This window comes from Spermophilus citellus, assembly GCF_964194105.1.
Source record: "Spermophilus citellus genome assembly, chromosome: 15".
Lineage (NCBI taxonomy): Eukaryota > Metazoa > Chordata > Mammalia > Rodentia > Sciuridae > Spermophilus > Spermophilus citellus.
Window position 1 is genome coordinate 62,521,222 of NC_138195.1, and position 19,256 is coordinate 62,540,477.

Sequence of the window (19,256 nt, forward strand, 5' to 3'; positions counted from 1 at the left end):
AAGTGCTGCAAATGTGGCTCGGTGGTTAAGTGCCTCTAGGTTCAATCCCTGGTACCAAAAAAACAAAACAAAACAAAAGTAATTGTTTTCAGGAGCTTGGAAACTACACAATTTTATACTTTGTATGTGTGTATGTGTTGCTGGGGATCAAACCCAGGGCCCTGTACATGTGAAGCAAGCATTCTACCAACTGAGCTATATCCCAGCCCTGATTTTATACTCTTTATGTCTATAATCTAATGTGCTATTATTTACAAAAATAAGATAATTATTATTGTGTTTTAGAGAAGGGGTCTTGCTATGTAGCCAAGACTAGCCCCAAATCCTGGGCTCAAGGGAGCCTCCTGCCTCAGCCTCTGGAGTAGATGGGACTACAAGGAATGCCACTGCATCCAGCTAATAAAATAATTTTTAAAAACTTATGATACTGGGCTCAGGATATAACTCAGTGATAGAGCACCTGTCTAGCATTCATGAGGCCCTGGGTTCAATCCCCAATACTACTAAATAAATAAATAATAAATATAATTTAAAACTAAAAATATGATGCTAAACTCGGTTCTACATAGATGTAAGGGTGTTTGTTATTTCAAAATAATTCTAATGAATGAGCATTTAATATAGGCTAATATACATAGGGCATAGTGCTAGGCATAAGAGACAACTGTCTATCAAAGAATTTATCTCCAGTTGAACAGTCAGGGCATAGAAAAGAAAAGTCCAAAGCAACATAGAGAGAGAAAAAACTGTCCTCAAGGCCACTGGCAAAGTTTCCTAGAAAGCATAAATCCTGAATTGGGCTTAAACTAGTGAAATAATAGGTTATACAAGTAGATGAGAGTATGCCAGAAAGTAAGAAAACATGGACTGGTCAGGGGGACGAGAAGGAGGTAAAAATGAGAGATAATGAAATAGGGAGGGACCAGATCACGGGAACCCTGAATGAGGAAGAATATGGGTGATATGGACAAAACAGATTAGGCACTAGAAATGGAACAGCAGAAACAAAAGCAGTAGAAAAGAGAAGCACAAGGCTGGAGAAACTAGAGGTGAAATCTTAACAAGATCTGGTGACTGATTAATATGTGAGAAGAGGAGAGGCCAGTCCCTGTTTATTTTCCAAGTGAAATGGTCCATTTCCTTTTCCTTCTTAACAGTGATCATTTTTCTAGCATAAAAAAAGCATAGTACAGAATGATTTTAATAATATCTCTAGCTTTAACTTTTAAAATTTAAAAATAAGAAAAGCAAAAAATTTAATGTTATTAATTTCTACAGTTGAGAAATAACAAAAAGTAGAAATATTTTTCCACATGATGATGTTGAAAAGCAAAGCAATTAGATGGTTCTAACATACATTCAACAAATATTTACCATGGAATAATAATACAATACTATAAATTTAACATCATTATCTTTTCTTTGAGACAACCATGAAGTCAGAGACAGCCTGATAAATGGTAAACATTTAGCAAATAAGGAATCAAAACACAAATTTCAATCTTGTCTGTGGGTTTTAACTTGAGGTCACACAGCAAGTAAATTACTTCCCCAGCTTCTGCAAATGAGCGCCAAAGCATCTTACATTTATGAAATGTTTTTGATTTATTTTCTTGTCCTTTTTTAAAAACCAGAACTTCATTGATATTCTGAAGTTGGACAAGATTGGTTTTATTACTTCATAATTTACTGATGAAGACACCAGATCTAAGTGATAAGGCAGTGATTACAACGTAGGTGTTTGGCCTGATGTTCTCCTATATTCTTTCCATTACACTAAGCTTTCCCTAGCTACTTCCTAAACTTACTTGAAAAAAAAATACAGATATGGAAATGCTTTAGAAAGGCTACAGCATTACACAAATCGAAGTTAAATTGCTTCATTCAGAAATTACCAGGAAAGAACACAGGTTTTATAGGGACTTAAGCCCATTTTGATACACCTCTTTAAGTAAAATAACACAACATTATAGGTAAAGACTTTGAAAGGCACTCACCCCTGCAGATAAGAGCCCCTAAAATTTAAGCTTTGGGGTAAATTTGCTCTTGGATGTGGCAAAATAAATAAGTTAATAAATAAATCACCAGTCAACCTGAGATCAAAAACACCTTCTAAAACCTACCCTCTGTCTTTTAAGTAGTATTAAGTAGTTTGAAAATAGAACCAAATTGAGTCAGGCATAGTGGCACACGCCTATAATTTCAGCAACTGAGGCTGAGGCAGGAGAACTGTACATTTGAAGCCAGCCTGGACAAATTAGCGAAACCCTCAGCAACGTAACAAGATCCTATCTCAAAATATACAAAGTACTGAAGATGTAGGTGAGTGGTAAAGCAACCCTGGGTTCAATCCAGTGTACCCCCAACTCAAAAAAGGAACAGAACATAGTGAATACAAGGCAAAAAAATACATATGCTTGGCCTTTTATTTCCTCACATTTATTCAAAATAAGCCAGAAAACAAAATTTCTAGGTAGAAAAAATCTTCTCCATACCTTTATTAGGCTTAAAAGAACAAATTACCAACAAACAGTAAAAGTCATTGTAATGAAAGTAATAAATTAATTACTTTGCTAAAATAATTAAGTTAAAACATCACACCATATAACAATTTTTGTTTTATACACACAGGGATTAAATACACACACACTCATATTTACTCACAATTTGGCAAGCAAAAGATCTCATTAAAAAAATTTTTTTTTTACCTCGTCTCCGCCCATAGCTCCTGGCTGCATGTAAACACAGAAGAAAACCATGGGTATTTGTATCAAAATGGTGAATTTAGAAATTAAAAAATATATATATCTGCACAAACCTCTTTTAAGAATTTTTGGAATTATTAATCTGGAGATACTGTTCAACTTGAGTATAAACATACTATATTTAAAAAATACTTTTATGTAAGACAAGATATAACACAATATTAAAGAGAAATTCAACTGGAAGTAGCAGCCACTGGAACAGAAACAATGGGTTTTCAAGTTTCATATGTCTTATAAGGATTTATATTGGGGCTTATTATCTATATCAGATATAGATAAGAGTTTCTTTTTTAAATTTTGATTTGTAAATATTCATTTGCACTTTATATTTCCAACAGACATGACTCAAAGAAAAAAAATGCATTCTAAATAACTAAAAATTGTGGCATATGGTAGTCTTTCTGAATCTCTTACCACACACACACCCACACCCACACCCCCACCCCCACACACACACTTCATAGATGCCTCTGGAAAATACATTGGAAATTTAAATACAACTGGCTCTTGCTGTATAGAATGTGCTTCTGCAAAATTTTCAGTGAAGTTTCTCCTATTTTCTCCATTAATTTCCATACATATCACAAACGGGAGAAAACATTACCATGTACATCTATAAAACAAACTGAAAAAGTAGGAAGGAATTAAAGAACTGGGTTCATCTCAGGCCTTCATAATAGAGTACTTTGAAGGTTTTCTTTGCCTTCAAAACTGGAGGCCTACAGAATTCATTGTTACAATGCTTAACAGAGCTAGACTATGGTATCACATATTGCTTAAAGAACTTGTCATCTAAAATGATTTCCAGCAGCACATGGTAGCACACACCTATAATCTCAGCAACTCAGGAGGCTGAGGCAGAAGAATCTCAAATTCAAGGACAGCCTGGGCAACTTAGCAAAACTCTAACCAGAAGATGAAGAGGAAGAGGAGGAAGAAGAGGAGGAGGAAGAATGATGAGGAAGAGGAGAAGATGAAGAATTAGTGGCTGTCCTGTAATGATGTGTGTGGAGTGTGTGTGTGTGTGTGTGTGTGTGTTCAGGCAATTGTTTTGCTAAGAATGTGAATTCAAGTGCAGCTCAATATTAGCTTCAGTATAAAACTGTATACAGATTTTTGTATAGTGGCTAAGATTCTTTGTAGAGGAAATACATTTTTAAAAATTTAGATTGTAGCTTTTTGAAGGGCTACTACATACAGTTATATTTTAAAGCTTCTGGTGTTGAATGTTCCTAAATATTTAATGGTTTCTTTAATTTCTTGTGTATGGTAGCACAGCAAACTGGTAGGAATTAGTAAATTTGGGGGTTTTTAGGATATTGTTTTTTGGTGGGGTTTTTTTTGTTTGTTTTTTTAATTGTGGGGCTGGGGCTGTGGTTCAGTGGTAGAGTGCTCTCCTAGCATGTGCGAGGCCCTGGGTTCCATCCTCAGCACCACATAAAAAAATAAGTAAATAAAATAAAGGCATTGTGTCCAACTACACCTAAAAAATGTAATAAAATCATGTATATTATTTCTATTGTCTTTGTCTTAATACGCTGAATTAGTTTTCCCTTTAAAAAAATTTATGCCCAATAGTTCTTAGATACAGTAGAGTGAGGTAAAATGTTTTAAATTTTGAAATTCAGATCTGCAATTTAATACACTTTAAGAAGTTCATGAACTTTCAAAGAAAGATTACACTGTGTGCTTGATAGTTATATTCATTTATTAGGTAACTTGTCCCCCACCCACTCTGGCCTTAGGAAACTTTATGTAGCTAGGATGGTAAATTCTAAAATGTAAATATTTGATTTTTTTAAAAAATTAAAAAAATTCGTTTTTTATTAAGTTCAAGGTAGAATACCCGAGTAGATTTTGAATTATATCTGAAATCTCGGATCTTAAATTTAGAATTCCAGATAACTAGCCTAAGAAGTATTTAAGATGGCTGTGATATTCCCTGACTAATCTAAATTTCACTACGATTTGTATTTTAGAGGGGATAGCATTTATTTTAGGAATGCTTATTGAGGAGGCAGCAGTTAACTTGTAAATTGATATAAGAGTTATTAGTGAAAGTTGATCATCTATAGACTAGATATCTACAGAAGTCTTTGTTGATGGTTTGACTATCTTGATTACCTAAGGTTTTGTTTTTTTCTTCTTTTAGAAGAAAATTGAGGATTGAACCCAGGGTCACTTAACCACTGAGTCATGTCCCCATCCCATTTTTGTTTTGTTTAGTCTCATTATGTCCTTAGGGTCTTGCTAAGTTGCTAAGGTTGGTCTTAAACTTGCAATCCTGCCTCAGTCTTGTGAGTGGCTGGGATTACAGTGTGCACTACCTTACCTGGCAAGATTCTCACTGATCATAAAATGAAAATTTGTTTTCAGGTGTTAGGTGACTTAGTACATTAAAATATTTGGGGTAATGTATTTCAGATGCATACCCTAGTGGAGGGCTTCCCATTTCCCTGGCTCTATAGAAACAGTAACTTTGAGCCTATTTTTTCCCATTTGTAATATGGGGTAAATACCTACTTCACAGTGTTTTAATGATGAAAATTTTATAAAGTACTTCAAAATAACACCCAATACACAAAAAAGATGTTAAACGGAAGTTGTTAAAATCTAAATATAGAAATTTTGTGTTAATTTTTATATCTATAGATTAGACCCACAAAGCTGTCCTATTGGGTTTGTCCCCTATCTTTGGGAAACTGACATTCTATTGTATGTAGTTTGAGAATGCCCATTTGAATCAATAGCAAATCAAGCTTTGAAATGGGTCCTGCCTAGCTCATCTTTGAAATACAAATTTCAGATCTGAGAGACTAAAAAAAAAAAAAAAAAAAAATGGCTGGGGTGTAAGTCTAGCTCAGTAGGAAACAATCCCTGAGTTCAATCCCTAGTATAAAAATAAATTAAAATTTTCAGAGTAGAAAGACAAATTTAAAACCAAATTCTATAAACAAGAATTCCATTTAGTCTATTTCTTAAAGCATGACATAAAATTAGCTTACACTGAAAAAGGAGGATAATTTGAAATTAAACTTATAGTGTAAAATAGTAAGCAGTAAAACAACTAATTCTAAAGAAAAAAATCTGATTTTTTCAGCCACAAGGTTGAAATACTACTATGTCAATCTCATCTTCCACCACTTTCTACTTTTTTTCAGACATCATACTTGCCCTCAGCTTCACCCCTTTAATCTCTTCACTTTCCTACTATTCATATTAAAAACAATCATCCAGTTCAAGTCCTATTTTTTCCCTGACTACTCCCATAATGCAGCCCTCAAGGGAAAAAAATCTCTTCTGAATTTACAAAGTTATTACTGTTTGCATCATTTACAAAGGAGGTACATTCCAAAAAAATTTAAGGGACTTTTATGCTTTTTATTATTTGGAATCCAAGTTAGCGTCCTAGCTTGAGCCGGAAAAACTTTGCTTCAACTATAATAATAGGAATAAATTAAAATAGACAACACTTAAGGAGAAAAGAAATAATTTTGACATTCTATCATTTGTCTCTTTGTCCCTTCCTCCCATCCCCAATGATGTCATGCTGCCTGACACCCACTGAAAAATCTCTACTGAGCAAATAAAATACTCTGTTCAAAATTACTCATCTCTGTTCTAAACAATTTCCACTTTTTTGTTTGTTTTTTCATCAAGTCTGACTTTTGGCCAAATAATCAATGAAAAATAATTTGATTGCAATACTAAGGTACAAACTGACTCATTGGATCTTAGCATCCTTAAAGGATAAATGAGAATGCTATTCATGCCAAACATTCATTCTGTTCACTTTGTGTAATACAGAACACAAAGTGAACAGATGCAGACAGGCTTGAGTATGGGAAGGAACACCCTGAATTGGGGAGAGGAAGACCTACCTGGAAGTTTTAACCAAATTTCCTTAAACAGTTCAGGATTTTTACAGGTTTGTATCTTTTCTCATTTCTGAACAAAGACTGTAAATAGCCTGAGACTTTGATATTTAAGGAGGCAGGATGGCATATGGAAAAGACAGTCAATTTATGAACAGCCTAGATTTATTTTCAACCCTCATTGTGTAATTTAATTATGTGATACCTTGGTTCTGATTTGAGTATTTTATTTATGATTACTGTAGTGATCATTTTTATGGTATGTAATGCTTTCTACATACCAGGAACAATAATCATGCATGTTAATATCATTAATACATCACACAACTTTATAAGTATTCTTATTAACCGTTTTTTCAGATTAAGAAAAAGGGACAGAGAAAGGTTAAATATCTTTTCAAAATCATATAGGTAGAAGTAAGGGATCTGGAATAAGAAGCTAAGCAGTATGACCCAGAGTCCACACTTTTTTATAGTATTAAATTACACGGGGCAAGGTTCATATCTTGTATTCCTTTTATGTCCTCTAATAAACCTGCAGAAAGGTCTACTCCAAGTTGGTACTCAACAAATACCCTATTAGTTGAGTGTACAATCCAGGGAGGGAGTGATACATGAGGTAACAGACTTTCGAATGTAGGCCTACTCTGATGATAGTTTAAAATTTGATAAAGTTGCTCAGATTTAAGATCATCTGCAAATAGTACAGTTAGATCAAACTCTTCCCGTAGATAATAAACACCAAAGAAAGAAACATGGAGATTCAAAAAGCAGTGCTTTCCCTTGGAAATAAGTATTATTTTAAAATAAGAGAGACCAGTGGCTGGGTGCAGTGGTACATGCCTATAATTCCAGCGGTTTGGGAGGCTGACCACAGGAGGACTGCAAGTTCAAAGCCAGCCTCAGCAATTTAGCAAGGCCCTAAGCAACTCAGCGAGACCCTGTCTTGAAATAAAACACAAAAAAGGGTTGGGAATGTGGCTCAATGGTTGAGTGCTTGCCTTGAATGCACAAGGCCCTGGGTTCTAATCATCTATACCAAAAAATCCATACTTTACATTAGGGTTCACTCTTGGTAATTGGGTTTCAACAAATGCATCCATCATCACAGTACAATATAGAGAAGTTTCACTATCTTAAATAGCCTCTGTGTTGCTGTGCACTGTGGTGTAGACCTGTAATCCCAGCTAAGAGGATCAAAAGTTCAAGTATAACCTGGGCAAGTTAGCAAGACTCTATTTCAAAATATAAAATAAAAATGGCTGGAGGCGGGGCTGGGGATGTGGCTCAAGTGGTAGCGCGCTCGCCTGGTGTGCGTGCGGCCCGGGTTCGATCCTCAGCACCACATACCAACAAAGATGTTGTGTCCGCCGAGAACTGAAAAATAAATATTAAAAATTCTCTCTCTCTCTCTCTCTCTCTCTCTCTCTCTCTCTCCTCTCTCTCTTTAAAAAAAAAAATGGCTGGAGGCAGGTAGCTCAGAGGTAGAACACTCCTGATTCCAACCTCCAATACCACAAGAAGAAGAAAGAAAAAGTCCTCTATGTTCCCCCCATCCCTTCCTTAGCTTCTAGCAGCAACTGATATTGTCTCCATAGTTTTGCCTTTTCCAGAATGCCATACAGTTGGAATCATACAGTATGGAGCCTTTTCAGATTGGCTTCTTTCACTGAATAATATGCACTTAAGGTTCCTCTGTATTTGATAACTCATTTCTTTTTAGCACTGAATAACATTCTGTTATCTAGATTAATCATAGTTTATTTTTCCATTGACCTACTAAAAGACATCTTGGTTGCCTCCAAGATTTGGAAATTATGAAAACAAGATTTTTATCTTAATTTAATTATTTTCTGTCAGTTCTAGGGATTGAACCCAGGGGCTAGACAAGTGTTCTACCACTGAGCTACATCCCCAGCCCAAATTTGGCAATTATGAATAAAACTGCTATGAATATCCATGTGCAGGTTTTAGTTGGATGTGTTTTCAACTCCTTTGTATGAAGACCGAACAATGCACCTGCTGGATCTAATAGTAAATGCATGTTTAATTTTTTAGGGAACTGCCAAACTGCTAACCTAGTTTATAAATCAAAATTCATTCTTCTGTTACATGAATTCATCTGAATTTGCCAAAGTCTAAGCAAAAAAAAAATCATACACATATCCTACCACAGAGATTCAAAAAATGAGAAAGAAAAGACAGAGAGGGGGAAGGAGAAAGCAAAAGGAAAGGTATGGTTAGGTAGACAGACACAATCACTTTATTATGGATCCTAATAGTTTTTAAAACTTAAGCAGAACACCTGGAATGCTGTGCCTGATGAAAATACCTTACTTAAAGTAAGTTCCTTCCATTTCCTCTTTGATTCTTGATTTTAGCCCAATAATTCTCAAACTAGGCAAATTATAATTGAGAAGATCAATTTCTCCATAAACAACATAAATATAACAGGTAAAAATGATGCTTACAAGGATGTAATACATTTTTACCTGCTACATCCATATAAATTACTTGGACACTTAAATTTTTCTTTCCCTTCCATTTTTTCTTTGCTTCTTAGTAATTTTTCATAGGAAAAATCTCCTTACCATTTCATTTGTAAACCTAAAAAGTAACACTAATAATCAACAAGCATAATACTGAAATATAAAGTATAGAGACTGAGATACTTTATAAGGAACAAGGAATCCTTTAAAGTAAAATATCTTCAATCTTGAGAAATGCTGCTAAAAAAAACAGAAAATAATCTACTAATAATTGATTATGCTCCAGGTACTGTGTTTAATATGTCTCATCTGATTCCCAAAACGACTATCATTACAAGAGAAAAAAAAAAAGAGAGAGAGAGTAAGAAAAGTCCTAAGAATTCTAATCACATAACAGAGTATTTTGTGTTTTATCTGACTGATCTGTCCAAATCAGGTCTGTAGCTGCCTGTTGCAGAGGTATGCATGTAAATATCTAGCAGCTTTTTTCAACAAACCATCATCTCTGAACCACTAATCCAAAATCTCATCAGGTATCTTCAAACTTTATACAAATATCAATTTCTAACTAGTCAGGACAGCCAATACTGGCCAATTAGAAATTTATGAACCCCAAAACAATGTAGGGAATTATACAGAGAGAAGAGTAGGTGAGCAAAATGGATGGTGGTGTGTTCAGGAGGCTATACAGAACCAAATGTTGGGCCTCTCAGTCAAGTTCCTTAACTCCTCCCCATCAACAAGACCCCTTTCAAGTGGGAAGAAGAGTTCCTTCATGGAGGAAAAACCTGGGAATTTGGGAAAGGCTCCAGCAGCATGGAGAAGCTACTCATTCCCTCCCTCCCTGCACGGCCCCTCAAAACCAGATTTTTCCTTTGTCTTGAACTTGAAAAAATTTTAGGGAACAATAAGAACAGACTACACCTTGAGGGAAGGAAAGAATACAAGAATGCACAGTATTGCATTTCTACTTGGTTTCCTCATGCTTAGATAGACAGTAGCAGAAGGTGGAGGCCACTGGATGTCTCAAGAGGTTACTAGTTCTAATTCTGGTCCTTCCCATCCACCCTTCACCTATCCTCCATATAACCACCTTTCATTCGAAACCAATTAAATTACTCTCTTGCCAGATATGATGATACAGTGAAAAGCATTACATACTTAATCTTAGCATTTGTAAAGAAGTTAATGTGTCCATTTACAAAAAAAAAAAAAAAAAGACACAGGCAATGTGCCCTGAGATAATGTGCCCTTAGATCACTTAGCAAATAGGTAATAGATTCAAGATTTAAACCCAGGCTCTCTCCTTACTTTATTGTTTCCTTTGCTGAAAAAAAGGTTTTTAATTTGAATCCATCCCATTTATTGATTCTTGATTTTACTTCTTGTGCTTTAGGAGTCTGGTTAAGAAAGTCAGATCCTAGGCCAACATGATAGAAGATTTGGGCCTATTTTTTTCTTCTATTGGGCACAGGTCTCTGTTCTAGTGTGGAAGTCTTTGATCCACTTTTAGTTGATTTTTTGAAAACTGAGAGAGAGAGGTGTTTAATTTCATTTTGCTACATATGGATTTCCAGTTTTGCCAGCACCATTTGTTAGATCGCCATCTTTTCTCCAGTGAATGTTTTTGGCACCTTTGTCTAGTATGATATAACTGTATTTATGTGGGTTTGTCTCTGTGTCCCTTATTCTGTACCATTGGTCTAGAAGTCTATTTTGGTGCCAATACCATGCAGTTTTTATTACTATAGTTCTGTGGTACAGTTTAAGGTCTGGTATTGTGATGCCTCCTGCTTCACTTTTCTTGCTAAGGATTGCTTTAGCTATTCTGGGTCTCTTATTTTTCCAAATAAATTTCATGATTTTCTATTTCTATGAAGAATGTCATTGGAATTTTAATAGGAATTGCATTAAATCTGTATGACGATTTTGGTAGTATGGCCATTTTGACAATATTAATTGTGCCTATCCGGAGTATGGGAGATCTCTCCATCTTTTTGAAGTTTCCTTCAATTTCTTTCTTTAGTGTTCTGCAGTTTTCATTGTAGAGGTCTTTCACCTCTTTTGTTAGATTGATTCCCAGTTTTTTTTTTTTTTGAGGCTATTGTGAATGCAGCAGTTTTCCTAATTTATCTTTCAGTGGATTCACTGCTAATGAACAGAAATGCATTCGATTTATGGGTGATTTTATATCTTGCTACTTTGCTGAATTCATTTATTAATTCTAGAAGTTTTCTGGTGGAATTTTTTGGATCTTCTAGATATAGAATCATGTCATCAGCAAATAGTGACAGTTTCAGTTCTTCTTTACCTATGTGTATCCTTTTAATTTCTTTCTTTCATCAAATTGCTCTGGCTAAAAGTTTCAAGGATGATGTTGAATAGAAGTGGTGAAAGAGGATATCCTTGTCTTGTTCCAGTTTTTAGCAGGAATGCTTTCAATTTTTCTCCATTTAGAATGATGCTGAACTTGGGTTTAGCATATATAGCTTTTACAATGTTGAGGTATGTTCCTACTATCCCTAGTTTTTCTAGTATTTTGAACATGAAGGTGTGCTGTATTTTGACAAATGCTTTGTCTGCATCTATTGGGATGATCATATGATTCTTGTTTTTAAGTCTATTAATATGATATATTAGGTTTACTGATTTCCATATGTTGAACCAACCCTTCATCCCTGGAATAAATCCCACTTGATCGTGGTGCATAATCTTTTTAATATGTTTTTGTATGCGATTTGCCAGAATTTTATTGAGAATTTTTGCACCTATGTTCATCAGGGATATTGGTCTGAAGTTTTCTTTCCTTGATGTGTCTGTCTGATTTTGGTATCAGGGAGAGATTAGTCGCTAGGATATATAAAGAACTCAAAAAAGTTAACACCAAAAAAACAAATAACCCAATCCAAAATGGACTAAGGAACTGAACAGACACTTCACAGAAGAAGAAAAAATAGTAATACACTAGATTAAGGGATTGATAGGCAGAATAATCTGTGTGTCCAAGTCTTAGATGGTTATTTGCTGGCTCTATTAAATCAGCAAGTTGTTTTACCTTTATTAGAAAATGAAGATGCTACCATGTTTTAAAGAGAGCTTAAAAAAAGATCAAATAAAAGAACATCACTCTCAAATTATTTTTCTGCCAAAGTATCACAATGGTAGAGAAAAATGAATCATGGAGGGCTGGGGTTGTGGCTCAGTGGTAGAGCACTTGTCTAGCATGTATAAGGCACAGAGTTTGATACTCAGCACCACATATGAATAAATAAAAATCCATTGACAACTAAAAAAATATTCTAAAAAAATGAACCATGGAGCATTCTTAAAAACTTGCAGAAACCTAGTTATTTTAATCATTGTGAACAGTGCCTTCAATAAACATGGGAGTACATAAATCCCTTTGAGAAACTCATTTCACTTCCTTCAGATATATACCAGTAGTAGAACTGCTGGGTCATGGGTCATGTGGTAGTTTTATTTTTAAGTTTTTGAGCATCTGCATAACCATCTGCCATATGGCTATACTAATTTATGTTCCTACCAACAGTGTATAAGGGTTCCCTTTCTCTACATCCTCACCAGTACTTGTTACCCTTTGTCTTTTTGATAATTGCCACTCAATATGGAATGAAGTGATATCTCCTTGTGGTTTTGATTTGTAATTCCCTGATGACGAATGATAATGAGCTTGTGTGTGTGTGTGTGTGTGTGTGTTTTGGGTGGGGGTACTGGGGATTGACCCAGGGGTGCTTTACCAGTGAACTACATCATCTGTGCTTTTTTTTTGAGACAGGATCCTGCTAAGTTGCTGAGAGTCTCACTAAGTTGCCCAGGAAGGCCTTAGACTGGAGACCCTCTTGTCTCAGCCTCCCCAGTCACTGGGATTATGTACAAGTGCCACTGTATCTGGCAATGAGCAGTTCTGCATATACATATTGGCCATTTGTATGTCTTCTTTTGAGAAATGCTGAATATGCATTTTTCAATTGTTTTGTTGTTGTTTTGTTTTTGCTATGAACTGTGTCCTTTATATATCCTGGGTAGTAACCCCTTGTCAGATGTACAGGTTACAGATATTTTCTCCTATTTTGTGGACTGTTTCTTTACTTGGCTGACTGTCTACTTTCATGTGCAGGTATTCTATTGCACAGTCAAGCGACTAAACTTAACAATAAAGTATTGTACATTTCAAAATAGCTAGATGAGAAGATTTTGAATGTTTCACCACAAAGGAATGATAAATGTTTAAGATGATGAATATACTAATTATCCTGGCCTAGTTATTACACAATGTATACATGTACTGAAACATCATATTGTATCCTGTAAATATGTACAATTATTATGTATATTACATACACTGTGTCAATTGAAAGAAATCAAGTTTTCTTTTTCCAGTCACAAACATCAGAGAAAAAGATGAATTTCTTAAAATATTTTTATGTTGATGTTTGCTGAATTAAAATTGGCATTTTGAGATATTTAGAGGTCTATCTTGGACTTTAAAACACTCAAAATATTAAACTCTGAAATTAAAAAAAAATTCATTACAAGTGTGGTGAGTGCTGTAAATAGGAAATTCAGGTTATACTGCCTACATAAGTGGAAAAAACAATCTGGGAAGTCCACAGGGAAAAGTAACTTTCTAATTTCCTGCCTCTTTATTACTGAGTTGAGACAACCCAACTCCTGTCACTTAAGACATTCTCTCTCTCTCTCTCTCTCTCTCTCTCTCTCTCTCTCTCTCATAACACACACACCACACACACACACACACACACACACACACACAGAATTTCTTTCAAAACTCCAACGAAGTCAATCAAGAATATTTCAAATTTCACTTATTTACAATGTTCAGTATCAGGCTATGTAGTCCAGGTTGACTATTCTATTTTTCAAGAAAAGAACATATATACTGGGGGCGGTGGTGCATGCCTGTAATCCTAGCAGCTCAGGAGGCTGAGACAGGAGGATCACAAGTTCAAAGCCAGCCTCAGCAATGGCCAGGTGCTAAGCAACTCAGTGAGACCCTGTCTTCAAATAAAATACAAAATAGGGGTGGGGATGTGGCTCAGTGGTTGAGTGCCCCTGAGTTCAATCCCCAGTACCAACCTCATGCCAAAAAAAAAAAAAAATGTATAAGAGAACAAGTAATAACAGTAGATCTATTTTCCCAAAGACACTGAATTTGCATGTTTGAGTTAAATCAGTGAAAAAAAATACAACCTCTTTTAACAATTAAGCATCTAAAGCAAAAGTTTCCACTCCTGGTTCATATACACAGAATCTCAGCTTTCCTTATATGTAAAATGAGAAGGTCAAAATGAAACAACAATGTCTTAGGCCCCTTACTGCCCCTTACTACATTCATATACAGCATTGGTATGAAACTTGAGGGTCTGGGTTTTTTGTTTGGTTTGATTTGGTTTGGTTTTTGGTGCTGAAGATTGAACACAGGAGTGCTTTACCACTGAGCCACATCCCCAGTCTTTTTATTTTTTTATTCTGAGACAGGTATTTCCTAAGTTCCTGAGGCTATCTTGGAACTTGGGATCCTTCTGCTTCAGTCTCCAGAGTCATTGGGATTATAGACAAGTGTCACTATGCCTGGCTCAAATTTGACTTTTTAAACTCACATGATATTATGCATTCCTTTAATTAGTATTTTTCATTTTTTAATTACCCACCAGTTACTATGTATTCATATAACCACTACATATTAATTTTACTTCTAAATCTGCTCAGATAGAAGAAATGACACTGAATTTTGTCTTCAAAATCTCAAAGAAAATATTTTCAATCTGAGAATTTAAAAATAATCCCACCACTATCTTATTATTCTGCCAAGAAATTTTTTACTTATATCCAATCATAGTGAGGGGGGGGAATGTATTCTTCAAATTTTGGAAAATTCCACTCGGAATTCCAGCAAAGCTGGCTCTATTCCCATTCTGGCATAAATGCATCATGTGTCAGCTCCCTCTCTGCCACTTCTTCTCAGCTGAACCTCTCCCCAAGGAGTTCACACTCAGCAAAGCCTAAAGGGAGAGTGAAGAAGAAACTCTGCAGTCACACAGGAATCTGCCCAACACAAATATTCATACCAATGCCCTTTCACATTTCCTCTTTTGATTCAAAAAATGCACTGGCAGCTTTCAATTCAAAGAGAAATAAAATCAAAACCTTCCAAAATACTTTCAAGGAATCAATGAGAGAAAAATGTGGAAGATGCATAACCTTAAGTTACAAGTTTCTTGGTGTGTCAGCTATGAATAAAATGTTTATCAAGCAACGACCTCAGAACTCCTCAAACTAGATGAATGTCCTTAGGGTTTTGTTTAGTTGGTGTTTGGGGGGGGGGGGGAGTGGATCAAACCTAGGGTCTCCTACAAATTAGGCAAGCTTGAGCAACAAACCCAGCCCTTTTTGGTTTTTGCCTTTTTTTTAAGAAATTAAAATTTTAAGTCTTTTAGATTGTTCCAGTTTTATTCTTGGATGCTTCAATTTATAAATATTTTAGACAGTTTGATAAGGAAGAATGAGGGTAAATAATCATTTCACCCTGTCAGAGGGGAAGTAATACTTCAAATTTCTTATTTACCTCTTACCGTGTAATATTCTCTAATTACAATCTGAAAGATCTGAGGAAAAAATGGCATGAACTTTTAAACAATATTGAACCTCTGTCCTGTTTTTTTCTGACAATATCTTTTCTGAATACTTCCCAAATGTAGCAGTAAAATATTTTATTTGTATATCTGCCTTAGCTCATCTGAATCTTACAAAACAATGACGTGGTTAGGGTGAGAATCATTAAATGTCCACGTGTAGATTTTTAAACTAAGGCTTAAGGAGATTCAGAGACTCACTCAACTAGATGCAACTTATAATAAGAAAAAAAGAGGACACTATGACTTCAAAAACTCCCTTCTTGAAGCTGCTTTATTGTCTTGTCACTGTAGTTTAGTTTACATTTTCTAAAATTTTATGTTAGTGGAATCATCTAATATGGACTTTTATTGGTCTAGTTTATTTTTTACTTCAGCATAATTATTTTAAGAGCTGTTAATATAATTAATTGTATGTCATAACAGTCCATTTCCTTTTTATTGCTGAATACGATGTCATTGTATGGATGTACCACAAGTTCTTTATACATTCTCTAGTTGAGGGACATTTAAATTATTTACCTTTTGGAGCTATCATAAATAGTGCGAATATCACAAGAGATGTAACAGCTGTGAAGGGGCTATAGGACCCAAAGAAGACACATATTCCAAAGTCAGGTGACAGAAAGTATTTCATCCAGGAAAAAAAAAGATTCACCCCAAACAGATGGGAATGTATCCCAGTACAGTCACTCTAGCCTTACAAGATGATTAACAGGTGTGCGCCCTTAAATTTCATCAAGAAAACATCTATCTAAATATAAATGGTGTATGATACATTCATGTTTTAGAAATCTAATATGCAAAGAAAAAAAAGATCTTAAAAAGGCAGCAATAAAACTGATGTAAACAACTACAACAGTAGCTAACTTGAGCATTATCTACAAATCAGGCACTATGCTGAGCTTTATAGATTTATATATAGCCACATGCAGTGGCACACTTCTGTAATCCCAGCGGCTCAGGAGGCAGGAGCATCACAAATTCAAAGCTGGCCCCAGCAAGTTAGTGAGGCCCTAAGCAACTTAGTGAGACCCTGTCTCAAAATAAAAAATAAAGGGGCTGGGTATGTGGCTCAAGTGGGAGCGTGCTCGCCTAGCATGCGTGAGGCACTGGGTTCGATCCTCAGCACCACATAAAAATAAAATAAAGATATCGTGTCCACCTGAAATAAATAAATAAATAAATAAATAAATAAATAAATAAATCGCCCCTGGGTTCAATATCTGGTACCAAGAAAAAAAAAAAAAAAAACATTATATGTAGCTGCCAGGCCTGGTTACCAAGAGCTGAGGCACAAGTATCCCGAGTTCAAAGCCAGCCTCAGCACTTAGTGAGACCCTGTCTCAAAATAAAACGTAATAAGGGGCTGGGGATATAGCTCAGTGATAAAGCACTCCTGGGTTCAATCCCCGTATCACACACATACACACAAAGATATAGATATATTGCAAAGTGATCATGCCCTCCATTTTACAAGTGAAGAAACCAAAGGCAAAGAGGAGTTAAGAATGTGGCCCTAAGGTCCTATAGCTATAAGAGGTAGAGTCAGATTTGCCTGACTCCAGACATGTGTTTCAAGGCTACGCTACTTCACTGTTTTCTCTTCAGGTCTCACATGCGTTCCAGCTGGCTTAGAAGAAACCTTCTTTGAGCCAATGATACTATCACTTAAACCACACTACTCCTCTGTTTTTAATTTTGTACACATCAAGTAACTCTCTAATATTTACTTGTTTATAACAGCCTATTTTCTCTATGGAAAAAAAAGCATCCTCAATTTTCTTAACCAGCCACTGCTTTCCTGAAAGTATGGCTCAACTTCAATCGAGTCCCTTCCAATAATCACAAATTCTGGATAAAGTTTTAATATCTGACTTCATCTCAATTATTTCTATATGAAACTTGAGGGAAAGGAAGGAAAACAGGCCAGTCACAGGATAGAAGACAGAAAAAGGAAACAAAAACTACACAAGTATGTATGTGTGCATGTGTGCTACATACATTGCTACATGATCTGGGCTTAACTCTACAAAAGGGGAGAAAAGTTTTATCACAGCAAATATGTCAAAGCCTGAAAATCCCAGAAGTACCTCCCAAAGAGGATTATGATCACCTCAAGTTAGAGCCAAACTTCAAAAGAAAATTCACAGTAAGCAGTGCAAATGTCAAATTCTGGTTGTTTTATTTTTGTTTTTGTTTTCCAGTACTGGGGATTGAATATCTGAGCTACATTCCCAGCCCTTTTATTTTTTGAGACAGGGTCTTACTAAGTTGCTTAGGGCCTGGCTAAATTGCTGAGGCTGGCCTTGAACTTGTGATCCTCCTGAGATTGCAGGCATGTGCCACTCACTGTGCCTGCTGTTTATTTGGTTTTGTTTCTTGTTGTGCTGAGGATAGAACCCAGATTCTCATGCATGCTAGGCAAGTGCTCTACCATTGAGCAACATCCCCAGCCCAAACTCTGGTTGTTTTTATGGTGTATTTTGAGCAGCCAACAGGGCTCCATGTGAATATTGATGTCTTTCCACAGAACCATGTGAATATTGATGCCCTTTTCTATGTGCCGTCCTACTGCAACCATGTGGAGCTCATCAACATTTGATAAAGATAACAGCAAAATGGCCCTTTTAGTACTCTGAAATATATCAGACCACCACAGAAGATACATGCTGAAAGCAGGCATTAAAATTACCTAATCAATCCTCTTCTCTCAAAGATGAGAGAATTGAGGCTAAAAGGGTGATTTGAGCAACATGTACAAAATGGAAAGGACTTAAATGAAATATCTTATTTAAAAGCAGAGAGTTAAAGAAAATCAAATCAAAGATAATCAAAACCTTTTAAGAAGAAAAATGTCTTTTAGCTTCTTTTTTACCCAAAATGTCACAAATTACACTCTCTCCTTCTTGCAAAAGAAGGCTTACATCATGTCAAATTAGATCTTTTCTCATATACATACTAATTGCTTCAGGCAGACACACTACCATACTGTTTTTTTATATTCAACTCTAAATCCAATCATCTAACTGAAGCATTTTCACAACTAATTATTGCTAAAACTCAGCAAGATAAGTATGCTTATTAATTCCATCCCTTTAGAAAAAAAAGTAGAGGTAGCATAATCTAAATGTAAAGTGATCCTACTTTTAGAAATTAGATAATGAACTGAACATGACAGTGGACGCCTTGAATCCGAGCTACTTGGGATCCTAAGGCAGGAAGATCCCATATTTGAGGCCAGCCTGGGCAACTTTGCAAGATCCTGTCTTAAAATGAAATATAAAAAGGGATGGGGAAATAGCTCAGTGGTAGAGCACCTTCCTAGCATGTTTGAGGCCCTGGATTCTATCTCCAGCATCAAAACCAAAGAAAAAAAAATCAAAAATGAGAATTAAATACTTCAGAATTTTTATTATTTCTAAGACCCTCCAAAGGAGGGGATACCAGCTA

The 19,256-nt window shown here is 35.5% G+C and overlaps 1 protein-coding gene across 8 annotated transcripts in view; it reads right to left on the bottom strand.

The window, feature by feature from the left end:
• The window catches only part of CPEB3 (cytoplasmic polyadenylation element binding protein 3), a 188,704-nt gene that overhangs the window by 86,296 nt on the left and 83,152 nt on the right, over nt 1–19,256 (bottom strand). For 6 of the 8 annotated variants that reach the window (XM_081268701.1, XM_081268695.1, XM_081268696.1 and 3 more), the window contains one exon: nt 2,709–2,732. The exons of the other annotated variants lie outside the window; for them this stretch is intronic. In XM_081268701.1, the coding sequence (XP_081124827.1) occupies nt 2,709–2,732 (24 nt within the window). The remainder of the gene's footprint in view (nt 1–2,708; nt 2,733–19,256) is intronic. 8 annotated transcript variants of the gene reach the window in all.